This window comes from Centroberyx affinis, unplaced genomic scaffold, assembly GCF_046629955.1.
Source record: "Centroberyx affinis isolate AG114_WGS23_722 - 3 ecotype Tasmania unplaced genomic scaffold, CSIRO-AGI_Caff_v1 ptg006282l_1, whole genome shotgun sequence".
Lineage (NCBI taxonomy): Eukaryota > Metazoa > Chordata > Actinopteri > Beryciformes > Berycidae > Centroberyx > Centroberyx affinis.
The window spans coordinates 40867-54722 of record NW_027283193.1 but is presented as its reverse complement, the minus strand read 5'-3'; the positions used below and the strand labels follow the sequence as shown (position 1 = coordinate 54722).

Sequence of the window (13856 nt, the reverse complement as noted above, 5' to 3'; positions counted from 1 at the left end):
CTCAGTATTGCAGTCTTCAAAATTCATGATGTAGTAAATAAAGTATGTCTGTGCAGAATTAGGTTTATTTCTGGCATTGGTTTGCTAGAATGTAAACAACAATTTAAAAATGTCATTGCAAAGTGACAATAATATAATTTGGATGGAGAGCTTGTGAAATTGTGATGGTCAAGCGTTTCATTTGTGATTACTAGTTAATATCACCATTCATTTTTCTGCCCCACGATACGTATTGTCACATTTTTGTATCGCGATATATTGATATATCGATATATCATCCCATCACTACTTGCTATTGAAATTGCCTTCAAGTTTATGTAGTCACACTCTTATGCAAATTCACACCTGGGAGCTGCCCAGTACAACCGCTGGCTTCAACGGTTGGTCACTGAGCTGTTCCACTGGAGCAGCTGGGTGTTACATGCCATGCTCAAGGGCACCTTGAGCATGGCTGTAGGTACTGAGGAAGGGGAACGTTTCAGTCATTCAGTTTTCCTGGCCAGGTTTTCCCAGCTGATCCTGGGATTGGAACGGGCAACTTTCCAGTCCCAATCCTTCATCTCTAACCTTTAGGCCTCTACTGCTCCCACTGCCTCATTTATCCAAAACTTCATGAATCGTGCTAGAAATGTTGGAATCAAACTTCACTGGTTCAAACTTCTGGTCCTAATAAGTTTGTTGCACTTCAGTTTGCTGCATTCTAGGTCTTTATCAATGATCATCTCTTCTTATTGATTTGATCAATTATTGTTTCTCTTTACTGCAGTCATGTCAGATGTAGAAGAGGAGTACGAGTGAGTAGAACTACATGTATCACTGTTTGTCATTTGGTGTCCTTTCTCACTTGTTAATTCCAATGTAAATGCACAGCATAGCTAATAACTTAGTGGTAATGTTAACTGTCATATTTCTCTTTATCTTCCTTTTCCTCTTTCTGTAGGGAGCAGGCAGAGGGTAAGTTGAGTGGCATATGACATGAAACTATTCATTGAATCTGAAGGAGACTTCAAATTTCTATCTCATTGGTCACTTTGTGTCCTATTTCTCTCCCTGTTTTGGTGTCTTTCTTTTCTCTCTCTCTCTCTCTCTCTCTCTCTTCTTTTCTCTGTCTCTCTCAGAGGCTGAGGAGGTGGAGGTGGAGGCGGAGGCGGAGGTTGAGCAGGAGGAGGAGACCGAGCAGGCGGAGGAGGATGGGGGAGGTAAGGACAGAGTAGACTCCCACATGTACAGTAGACTTCCCAAAGACGGGCCCGATGAATTTACATGTCTGCACGTTTTCTGCAAGCTCAGCTATAGGTCAACTTTATTATCCCAACAGGAGTAAGACAACAAGATTTATTTATAGGGAACAAAGGAGCTTTTGTACATGTCTCTGTGTGAGCACCACCACAGCGATTAAAGGGATTCTGGTTCGGTCCCCTGAGATTTTCGTGAAATAAGCACGAATTCTTAAAATGCGAATATGTGCTCCGTGCACTTAAAATGAGAGAATTACGTTTTCCCACCACAAAAGGGTCTTGTGAAGGAGGCAGAAGTTGACATTGTGCGGAGGGAGCGTTGACATTGAAAACAGCTGACACTGAAAACCAAAAGTCATGGTTGAGGGGGCGGGGCTATTTTTTTCTCCAACTAGGGCTGGACGCAAACAACTCCGGAGAACCGATGACAATGTTGAATTCTCCAAGTGGGGAGACTTGGGGTTAGTAATGGGACATTGAAATAGCGTTGCGGTGGATGGGCGTAATTCGCCTTCGATTCTGACAACCTGGGTTTGATTCCCAGCTTCTAGCAGGAAGATCTTTACTGTGAGTGAAGTTTTGATTTTTAGCTAAAGTTTTTCTTATTTAAAGAGTAACTATACCAAACCCAAATCTTTGGTGCCAGGTGATGTCACCTTCAATAGAGTACAACAGGTGGTGACATCACCTGGTACCAAAGATCAGCCAATAGCAGATGGCCAGTTCAGTTCCCTACCATTACCTACACCACTAGGTGTCAGGCTTCACCACAGATTTAGGTTTGGTGTTTAGTTACTCTTTAACCATGACCAAAGCATTGCCCTAACTTTAAGTTGTTTTATGCTGCTTTTCCACCGCATGGTACCGGCTCAACTCTCCTCGACTCGACTCTACTCACTTTTGGTAGTACCACTTTGGTTTTCCACTGCAGATAGTACCCCCTCAATGTGCTCTTCACATAATTTGTGTCCACAACACCTAATCTGCGTTTCAGAGTTCGTGCTCATTTCACAAAATTTTATGAGATTACGTTGTTCAGGTTTTTGATAAAAGACATAAATGCCATTGCGTCTTGTTTGAAGAAACTCTCAAACAGACCACCGGTGTTCCCCCTTTTCCTTCTTCGTAACGGTGTGAGTAATGTGTGAGGCTGCACTAACTCTGACCTGTCAACTTCCCCTCGATCCTGCTTTCCCATTGGCTGAAACTGTGCTGGCCCGGGGTATCAGAGCAGCAAGATTATCAAGGTAGGGTGAGAGCACACCATCATGTATCACACTTTAAGACACCATTTACTGCTGGTGTTAAAACCCAATGCAGATGAAGTTACCTGCATTGCAATTTTAATACCAAATCTAAATGGTGTTTTGCATTTGTAGGCTATTACTGGCACATACAGTACAGTATTTCTTTAAGACCTTTCCACATGTAAGGATAAAATCATATATAATATCATTGCATATTCCCACGGACATATTCATCAAGAGTTGTAGTATTGTCGACATTTCACTGTTTTTCTCTTTGCTCGCTGTTGCTTCTAATCTTTTAAAGGGGAAATTCACTCAAAACAGAATTCAAATATGATATTCTATGGTATGATCTTGGTCATTTCAGTCAATATTTAAAGAGTCAATAGTTTGTTTTTTGTAATTTCATCTCTAAAATACAGAGGGTTCACTCTGAGTCACTGTCAAACAAGAGCTTAAGTAGACCTAATTTTGTTTAAATCTGTACTATCAATAATTTTGTAAGGGTAAGTTACTTTTTTCAAATAGTATATGCATCATTTTGGAACAAATCTCTTTATTTTATGAACATGAATTGAGCTCTGGTTTGAGCTTTTACAAATCAGCTTTATTTCATTGTAATGAACCATTACAAACCAGGAAATGTGCCAACAGCACAATGGCACCATCTCTGGTACTGTCACTGCATTGACAGTGTTGGTTTCAAATAGTCAATGGGGCAGCTTCAGGATTTGACTCAGTGATATCAGACAGTCATGGCTGACCAATTCAAGATCATAGAAATAGTTCTGTTATGGAACATATTTTGCTTTTAAAAGCTATACATTTTATTCATATCTACATTTGCAATTACATGTATGTTGTATGCTGACATTCATAATTATACACATGAACATAGCAGATGGAAGTTTTAGTTCTAAAAACATAGCTGCTCTGGAGGCAGAAATAATCTCATTGGCTGAGTTAAACCTGAATGGGCGGGGCTAAAGAACCACAGTTTTTCAGAGCTACTTTAACTGGGAAATTTCAATGGCAAAGAAGGAACACTGGTCAAAATCTAAATAAAAAATGGAAATGGAAAGGACTTTTTTTTTCATTCATTCATGATGTTGGAAGGTCAGCAGGCTAGCTAACTAGCTTGTAGGCTAGTACGGCTAGTTTGAACTTGGAAAGTCAGCTAGGCTAACTAGCTAAACTTAGTATGACTAGCATTTTTTCAGTTAGTAGGAAAAGCGCTAGGCTTCATAATATTAGCTTCCCCCTCCCTTACCTCTTTGGCTCCACCCATTGAAGTTGAACTCAACCAATGAGATTATTTCTGCCTCAGAGAAAAGCTTGTATAACTAGAACTCCAATCTGCATGTAGATAAGTACATGTGCATCATGTAATAATGAATGTTCTGAGTTTCACAAAACTACATTTCCCTGCAGCCACAGTGGATGCTACACGTTAGTGCCAGTCAATGGTGTGGCTCTTGTTGCATGATGGGAAATGGTAGTTTTTTTTTAAGCTTGCTGACTATACAGCAACAGATATTAACTTTCCTTTCAATCATTCCACATGTCTTTCCTCTTCTCCTCTGCTTTATTCTCTCTACCTTTATCTTTCCACTTTGTTTCCCCCTTTCTTTCAATCATATGCCTCCAATTCTCCTGGTGTGTTGATTCCTTCCTTCCTTCCTTCCTTCCTTCCTACCCTCCTTCCTTTCTTCCTACCTTCCTTCAATCCATCCTTCCTACCCTCCTTACTTTCTTCCTATTTTCCTTCCATCCATCATTCCTTCTTTTCTACCCTCCTTACTTTTCCTATCTTCCTTCCTTCACTCCTTCCTCACATCCTTCCTTCTTTTCTACTTTATTCCTGCTCTCCTTTCCTTCCTTCCTTCATTTCTCTCCCCCTTTCCTTCCCTTTTGCCTTCCTTCCCTCCTTCCTTCCTCCCTCTCTCCCTTCCTTCCTTCCTTCCTTCCATCCATTTTGTTTCCTTTCTTCCATTGCTTGCCCCCCACTTCCTTTTGATCCACTAATCCAATCCTTTGATTCCCTTTTCCTTCCATTTTGTATTTTGCTCCCTCCATCTTTCATTCTATTTTTATGTGGCTGGTCCATCAGATCAAGACGACCAGGAGGAAGGTGAGAAAACAAAAACGAAGGAAGGACCCTTCCTTTTTGTTTCCCTCCCTCTCCCTCCTTTCCTTCCTTCCTCCCTCTCTCCTTTCCTTCCTTCCCTCCTTCCTTCCTTCCTTTTTGTCTCCCTCCCTCTCTCCCTCCTTTCCTTCCTTCCTTTTTGCCTTCCTTCCTTCCTTCCTTCCATTTCTCCTTTCTTCCTTTGCTTGCCCCTCCCTTCCCTTTTCATCCACTAATCCAATTCTTTGATTCCTTTGTTCCCTTCCCTCCATCTTTCATTCTGTCTTTATGTGGCTGGTCCATCAGATCAAGACGCCCAGGAGGAAGGTGAGAAATTGCAGAAGTGTGGTTTTACATCGGGGTAAAACTCACACTACAAGATTTTCTCCTCGAATTCAGCACCATATTGGCCAACTCAGATGAAATTTGAAGAGTGTCTTTCCTAAATGAAATATCCTCCAAGACCAACACCTAAAAAAATAGACCTAGTCTTGAAAATCCTACTTAAAACCATTATGGAATTTCTTCAAATTCTCCAAGAAAGACTGAAATCACCCATACCTTCTGACATTGTTTGGGAATGGCCTTATAGGTGCTAAATGTGGTCAAAATCTAGTAGTGTATAAATCCAGAGTAACCAAGGATTGGTAAGGAAGGAACTAGACTGACGTTTTACAGACTCAAATATGGGGATACAAACACTGTTTTTATTTCAGTTTAGTGTTACACAAAGTTTATGTTTTTTTAATGTCACATTTGCACATTAAACCGAATATTGCCACTTCCTACTCTGCTTAGTTTAGTATTTGTTTATCACATGCTTGCTGTGCTTTCAGTCACGATCATAGCTTTACTAACCACTTTTAGATTTTGTTTGTCCTTTTCTCTCACGGCCAAAGAGGGATGGATGAAGCAGTCGTCTTCACACAGTTGAGGGAAAGGTCATATGATAATCCATATTCTCTTTCTCTTTTTGCTTGTCTTTCTTTCTCTCTCTCATTAACAGAGGAAGAGCGCCCCAAACCCAAGTACGTTCTCTCCTCCTCGTTGCTTATATGTTTGATTGTCGTGGTCTCTAATTGACCAGGACCAAAATGGTAGATTCTCCTAGTCATTCTTCAATCTTAACATGTCATTTTTTAAAAGTTTTGTGTTCCCCTCTTTCTCCAGACCCATGGCTCCTCAGCTCGCCCCACCCAAGATTCCCGAGGGGGAGAGGGTGGATTTTGATGTAAGTTACACAAAGGGGATCGAGTCAAGTTAGGTTTACTCACAGAGGCTTTGAGGCTGCGTCACAAATCACCTGGAGACCACGGCTGACGCATCATGGAGTTCCACTGGAGAATTGGCTAAAGAGCAATCAGATAAAAGAGATACCTGAAAAACACTGTTTTGATGTGTGTGTAGATCAATTCAGTAATGTTATAAGTAAAAGTGAATAGCCAGATGAGGTAGATTTGTTTCCAAATGGAGCTCACTGTGACACAGTAAACTGTCTTGTCTTTAGCCCTAGTCTCTACTCCAAAACACTCTGAGTTGTAGCTTGAGAAGTAGGGCTGCAACTAACGATTATTTTCATTGTCGATTAATCTGTTGATTATTTTCTCGATGAATCGATTAGTTGTTTGGTCTATAAAATGTCAGAAAATGGTGAAAAATGTGGATCAGTGTTTCCCAAAGCCCAAGATGACGTCCTCAAATGTCTTGTTTTGTCCACAACCCAAAGATATTCAGTTTACTGTCATAGAGGAGGAAAGAAACCAGAAAATATTCACATTTAAGAAGCTGGAATCAGAGAATTTTGACTTATTTTTCTTAAAAAATTACTCAAACCGATTAATCGATTATTAAAATAGTTGCAGATGAATTTAATAGTTGACAACTAATCGATTAATCATTGCAGCTCTATTGAGAAGAGTCAGCTCAGTTAACCTGAACAAACTGTTAGCTAGCTAAGTGGCTATTTTAGCAAAGCAACCAATTGTTAATGCTAGCATGGAACTACTAGCCACTATGTTAACAATAAGACAGTGATGGTTAGCTGACCAGACTATGGTTAGCTAGCTGACAAGCTGAGATTATCTAAACTGAATGAGAGAAATAATGTAAGCAGAAATCACATATGAAGTTATTACATATTTTAACATTTACTGAATTTTAAAACTATTTTGCTAACAACCGTGATGTGGATGTTGTGTTATCGTCGCTTCACAAAGCCACGAAATGCTGGAATGCTAAGCTAAGTATGGCTAGAGATTTTTTCCTTTGTTTCTTTTCAGCTTCAGAACCATCAGAATCCACCTCAACAAATAAAGAAATACAGAAAAAGAGGAACCCCCGAAGCAAAAATAGTCAATATTAGCGTTAAAAGCAGTCATTTTAGTCACTTTATTCATTTTCACGTTATGCTGAAAGGGGGCGGAATCCGGAATACCTTATTTGGGCGGGAAATGATGTCATGCTTGAGAGGTTTATGGAGCGTTATGTCACCTGAAAGCACTCTATAGAGCACTTTTAACAGTTTTTTAACAAAGTGCTGTACAGGAAACACTATCTGTCCTTCTCTACTAGCGTGCAAAAAATCCTACAAAATCTCTTCTTTCTTGTCTTCCTTTCCGCTCCATCTCAACCTCTCTCCTATTTCATCTCTTCATTCCCTCCATCCTCTCTACCTCGCTCCCGCCCCCTACCCATCTTCCCCCCCCCCCCTCACCGCCTCCCTCCCTCCCTCCACCAGGACATCCACAGAAAGCGTATGGAGAAGGACTTGCTGGAGCTCCAGACTCTGATCGACGTCCACTTCGAGCAGAGGAAGAAGGAGGAGGAGGAGCTTATCGGCCTCAAGGACCGAATCGTAGGTCCACTTCCTGGTTTGATACTTGATTGACAGGTTTGAATCCCTGGATTGGCTGGAGAAATCTGGGTGGGGAAAGTGAATGAGAAAATTGCATATTTCTTAGGTATCTTGATTTTTACTTGTGTTTAATTTGTTTTTGTCGATATATTATATATTCTCATGTTCCATTCCTTCTTTGGTTCCCTTCCTTTCCATCCTTTCATCCTCCCGCCCCTCCTTCCTTCCCTCCCTCTTTTCTTCTTTCCTTCATTTTTTACTCCCTCCATCTTTTCTCCTTCATCTCATCCACACTCTCCTCCCCTCTCTCTCCCTCTGTCAGGAGCATCGTCGTTCAGAGAGAGCAGAGATCCAGAGGGTCAGGACAGAGAAGGAGAAGGACAGACAGAACAGGATTGCGGTACCACACACACACACACACACACACACACACACAGACACAAATGTACATTAATCTCCCGGTCAGGCAGATTGATATCATACTGTGATGCTTAAATAGGCTTAATGTTAAAATATGCAATGAAAAATATACTTTTTTTTTTTTTTTTGCCCATTTGACCTCAAATAACCAGCAAAAAAACAAACATCAATATTTTTCTTTTTTTTTCTAAATGATTTTATTATCTTATTATCGTATACAAATTGGCCAAATCAAAAATGTTCATATTTGATGAATTAAATGAAATAAAATTTGGTTTCTCTATTTTGTCATGTTATCTCAAAACACCACAGGTCTATTTATTCATGGATAAAAATCCACCCAAGCCCTATCAAGTAGGCACCAACAAAACATAAACATAAAATTAACATAAAATTAACATAAAATCTCCCCCTCCAGTAACAGGAAATGAAAACATTCAACATACAAAGCTTTGAAATCTAGCTTTCAGCTTTTTTTCAGCTTTTCATGCCTTTCATTTTAGAGAGTGAATATTAATATCATGCAGATACTGAAATAAATATGATTTGCTTATAACCCCCCCCCCCCTTCCCCCAACTCCATCCCTCAGGAGGAACGGCAGAGGAAGGAGGAAGAGGAAGCCAAGAGGAAGGCTGATGATGACGCCAAGAAGAAGAAGGTGCTGTCCGGCATGGGAGCCAACTTTGGAGGCTTCCTGGCCAAGGTCAGTCTGTTATTGTTGTTGTTGGTGATGATGATGATGATGATGATGATGATGTTGAAGATGATGATTCTCATGATGACATTGACGGTGGCATTGGTGATGACGATAATGGTGGTGATGGTGGTTCTATTGATGGGTTTGTGTGCGTATGTGTGTGTGTCTGTATGTTTGTCTGTGTGTGTGTGTGTGTGTGTGTGTGTGTGTGTGTGTGTGTGTGTGTGTGTGTGTGTGTGTGTGTGTGTGTGTGTGTGCGCGCGTCCCGTCCCAGGCTGAGTCGAGGAAGGGCAAGCGTCTGACAGGCAGAGAAATCAAGAGGAAGACTCTTGTCGAGAGACGACAACCGCTGGCCATCGACAACATGAGGGAGGACGGACTCAAGTGAGTCTCGTCCAATCGTATTACAGATTCTCCTGACAGCTAACCAATGACGTTACAGCAATTAAACTGTGCATTGACAGCTTGAAAGAGGATGGACTCAAGGAGGGCACTGACAAGAGAACGTATCTCTTAATAAATAAAGTGAATTTCATCAAGCCCCAATAGACAATAACATTCACCCAAAGTAAAAAAAAAAAAAAAAAGTTCAAAGCCCTAAAACTTTCCTCATTGTGTTGTCTAGGCAACGGGCCCAGGAGATGTGGAACTGCATCTACCAGCTGGAGTCTGAGAAGTTTGACTTCATGGAGCACATGAAGCACCAGAAATATGAGGTATTACAACAGATGTAGAAAGTAATGGACAAAATGACATGTGACGTCACCCATTGGTGCCCATTTTGCCTTATAAATAACCGATAATTTTGCTGCTTGTGTTAACACTCTTCCACAATTCGTGACACCAAGTGGGAGAAATCGGAGCCCGCAAAAATGTCCCATTCATCCTACTTGTAATCACCACTAGGAATTTGACGTGAAAGTTTTTTCCCAGTCGGCAGCTCGTATTTACCGTAAATCCGATGTTACATGAACGCAGCATTAGCTAGCTAACCAGTTTCCTTGGATTACAGCTAATTTGGTACCGAAGGTACAGCAGGGCAGAATCCTTTGAGGGTGCATTAGGCCCCCACGGACCCCCGTTTGATGAGATTTTGTCTCTCAAACCTGAGAATATTTTTATTGTTAGATATGATTTTATCCAGAATTCCATGACTATCTGTATTGTAGGTAGAGAGATAACAGAGAAACTATGATCAAAGTAGTCATTCTTATACATTCTCTAATTGTGTTAACTTCTTGTAAATTAAATAATGATGAAGTTTAACAATTCATCAATTTGCTGGGGACCCCCTGCAACCCTCTCAAGGACCCCTGGTGGTCCCCGGACCCCATGTTGAGAACCACTGCATTAGGCAGATTTTCCCTAAATTCTCTCTGTATCCTTCCTGCAGATCATTGTGTTGCTGAACAGAATCTCACACGCTCAGAAATTGTGAGTAGTTACAGGTTTATACACAGTTTAATATGCTTCATACCTCTGTTTTCTGTATAATCACTCTTTTTTCATTTTTTATTTTCCTTCCTTCCTATCTCCTCCATCGTTCCTTCTCTTACCTCCTCTCCCCCCTCTCGCAGCAAAAAAGGCCATGGCAAAGGGAAGGTGGGCGGCCGCTGGAAGTAAAGACGTACAAGGAGAAAAAAAAAAAGAAGAGAACAAATAAAAAAAAGAAAAACAGAGAAGCAGTGGACGGCTGGAGATGGAGGGATCGCGCCTTTTCCTCTCCACGCTCATCCAGTACCAGAGTCACTTCTGTGGCCGTTTTCTGTGTGTGTCTGAGTGAACAATATCGGATGTTTCATGATAATATGTATTGATAATAAAACTCAAGTGGCAGTTTTCAGTTTGATTTCTTAGTACGCGCCGATTCTTCGGGTTGGGATTTTGGAGTTGAGGATACAGATCATGCTCTCTGACCCAAATCTGAGAATACTTTTATTGTCAGATATGATTTTGTCCAGAATTCCATGACTATCTGTATTGTAGGTAGAGAGATAACAGAGAAACTATGATCAAAACAGTCATTCTTCTACATTCTCTAACTGTGTTAACTTCTTGTAAATTAAATAATGGTGAAGTTTAACAATTCATCAATTTGCTGGGGGACTCCCTGGAACCCCGTCAAGGACCCCTGGTGGTCCCCGGACCCGACGTTGAGAACCACTGGCTTAAACCATGTGGATCATGACCCAAGATCGGATATAAAGCTGTGTATCTCAGCTTTCAAAATAAAAGTCCCCCCATGACTTAGGCTAAAACAAAAATCAACGCCTGCTTCAGATATTGGTCCTTCTTCCTGGGGACTCTACACAATACTGTAGATGTTAAATAGCTTTGGTGTTAGCATTTGAAGAATACTTTATTAAAGTGCATCCAACAGTTTCAGAGTGCTGTGTCCTTGCTGTCAGGTCAGGTTAGGTTTTATGGGAGGAATTATTCAACTTCAGCATCTCACTTTAAGACAGCGCTCCATTCTGTGAGGTTGAATCCGACACTTTCAGAGGACTGAGCCTTTAATGAGTTAGAGTCAGCTCGGTTACAATGCTACTTTAAAGTGTTACAATACGTTAATGATACAAACAAGATGAAAGATCCAAAATGAAAGATAGTTAACATGAACGCTAACATTTGCTATGTTGCATCAACCCCAAACAGGAGTCATTCGTATGTTCCCAGGGTCCTATGTTTCCCAGATTTATATAGCACATAATGGGAACATGACAATGGGTCCTATGTTCCCAGGGTCCTATGTCCCCCAGTTCTAGGGTTAGGGTTACCGTTAGAGACCTTCAAAATCAAATAAAATGATAACCATTGGTTTTGTTGTGTTTATATAGCTGTTTTGAAGCCTTGTTCCAATAAAAAAAACTGGATAATATTTATGAAATATTTTAACTTGAAACGGGTCAAATTTGACCCGAACACAAAAGGAGGGTCAATGTGTGTTAACAGAATATTGAACTGGGGAACATAGGACCCTGGGAACATAGATACGCCCCCATGCTACACCAATGTTCACTTGGGTTTTGGAGCGAGATTTGTCATTGGCCTTTTCGGCTTTAGAACAAGGCTTTTTAGGCTTTGTTGCAATTGGTCGCTGTACAATGAATGAGTGCTGTGGTTTTTTTCTTTGGGGAATTCATGCCTTTATTTTTTCTCATATGTTTCTACGTGACTGGCAAGGAATATCCCTAGTATATTTTATACTAGGGATATTGTTGGTGGGTATTGTACCCGCCAACCACTGAGCACCCATTTATGCCGTGTTCTACCTCAGATTATTCGTTATTTGTTTATTATTCGTTTATTCGGATCCCCATTAGCTGCCACTAACATAGCAGCTACTCTTTTCCTGGGGTCCACACACAACAAAACATAACATATATAACAAGACATATAACACATGTAACAAGTCTCAATAAAAACATATTCAAGAAATAAAAGAAATAAAAACTAAAAATCACAACACATCAAACTTGATCCAAGAAGTGCTCCTTCCTCATTCTTTTTTTCAAGATGAAACTGAAAGAAGTTCCGACCAGACTGCTTGTTTAGAAAGCTTGAAATCTCAGCAGCCATTGAGGTAACAGTGGAGTTACTGGCATTGATCAACAACACTTGCAAACCCCCGCCGATATATTATGGTCGTATTGTGCAACGAGCCAGTAAAATATTACTAATTGTTCCTTTAAAGTTTGAAGGACTTCATTACCCAGACATCATGTACTGTAACATAAGTAAACTGCACACTCCTCTGAGCTAAACTTCTTATTTTTAGTGGCTGGTAAGACGGATGTATTTTTACATAAAAATCTTGCCTAGTGCAGCTTTAACATATAGTGATGATCCTGCCATCGGCTTTCTGTTTGTTCATTCAGTTGTGCATTTTTTGGTTTTGCTGTGTTGTTGGTTGCTGATGCTCTTAGTATCTGTGTGGGTGTTGTTTTTGTACAGCAGGTTCAGCAGTTCAGATGTTAATTACAGCATATTATCTGCAGTGGTCCATAAGAAAACATGAAAGACATATGTGGGAAATTAGCTTTCAGTGTTTGTTTTGTGATGGACTTCAGGTTTATCATGGCATTCTCAACCTGCTGCACCACACAAGCTGAGGCAGAGAGGAATTTTGATTGGAGGGATAACAGAGGAACAGATGAATGAGGAGGAATAAACAGAGAGATGGAAGGATAACAGAGAGAGAGTGCGATGGGGGAAATGTGGCCTGATTTTCAGAGCTTTATCAGATCTGACATGAGAAACCTTCCCATAGTAAACACGTACAGAGAGAAGACAAGAAAGAGACAAGAGTTTGAGGCAGTTTGGAAGTGGGATATATCGTGCTGTGCGATGTTAAAGGGTAACTTCGGTATTCGGTATATAACAATTACAATTACAATTTCACATTTGGCAGATGCTTTTATCCAAAGCGACATACACATGAGATTTTCATACAACACAAGCAAGGTTCTAGTTAGGAGAGAACAATGAGAGTAAGTGCTATAAAGCTAAGTTCCGGTCCAACAGGACATAGGTGCTACGAGGCAGTGCTACAAGGCAGTGCTATGAGGCAATGCATAGAGTGCATAGAGTGCATAGAGTGTGTTTGGTTACCCTGGCCATTAGGTGAGAAGGTATTGGCTAAAGAGCTGGGCCTTTTCTTAAGGATAGAGAGGGACTCTGCGGATCGAATGGAGTTTGGTAACTCGTTCCACCACCGGGGAACCACAGAAGAGAAGAGTCTGGCTAGAGACTTAGGGCCTTGCTGTGGTCGCAGCATCAGGCGCCGCTCCTTGGCAGAGCGTAGTGAGCGGGAGGGAGCGTAGACCTGAATGAGGGAGTTCAGGTAGGTCGGAGCCGTTTTGGTTATTGTTTTGTAGGCGAGCATCAAGGACTTGAACTTGATGCGGGCAGCAACTGGGAGCCAGTGGAGGGAGATGAACAGTGGAGTGACATGTGCTCTTTTGGGCTGGTTGAAGACCAGACGCGCCGTCGCGTTCTGGATCATCTGCAGAGGTTTGAGCGTACATGCCGGGAGCCCTGCCAGTAAGGAGTTGCAGTAGTCAAGGCGTGATATTACAAGAGCCTGTACCAGGAGTTGTGCTGCATGCTCAGACAGGTAGGGTCTGATTTTCCTGATATTGTACAGAGCAAATCGGCATGACCGAGCAACAGAAGCCACATGCTCCTTGAAGGTTAGTTGGTCATCAATCATGACACCCAAGTTTCTGGCAGACTTTGTTGGCATGAGCTGAGTTGATTCGAGTTGGATACTGA

The 13856-nt window shown here is 41.2% G+C and overlaps 1 protein-coding gene across 7 annotated transcripts; it reads left to right on the top strand.

The window, feature by feature from the left end:
- The first annotated feature begins 768 nt into the window (after window positions 1-768).
- tnnt1 (troponin T type 1 (skeletal, slow)) lies at window positions 769-10410 on the top strand. 7 transcript variants are annotated; one of them, XM_071512426.1, is made up of 14 exons: window positions 769-794; window positions 941-954; window positions 1119-1199; window positions 2468-2485; window positions 4917-4937; window positions 5617-5638; window positions 5781-5841; window positions 7348-7464; window positions 7787-7864; window positions 8475-8588; window positions 8857-8966; window positions 9208-9298; window positions 9976-10016; window positions 10160-10410. In XM_071512426.1, exons 1-14 carry the CDS (start codon window positions 769-771, stop codon window positions 10203-10205), a joined length of 840 nt encoding a protein of 279 aa, XP_071368527.1. In that variant the 3' UTR covers window positions 10206-10410. The 7 variants fall into 7 exon arrangements, with proteins under 7 accessions (XP_071368527.1, XP_071368528.1, XP_071368530.1 ...); XM_071512427.1 differs by lacking the exon at window positions 2468-2485 and having other exon boundaries at window positions 941-947; window positions 1142-1229; XM_071512429.1 differs by lacking the exon at window positions 4917-4937.
- The last annotated feature ends 3446 nt before the right edge of the window (window positions 10411-13856 follow it).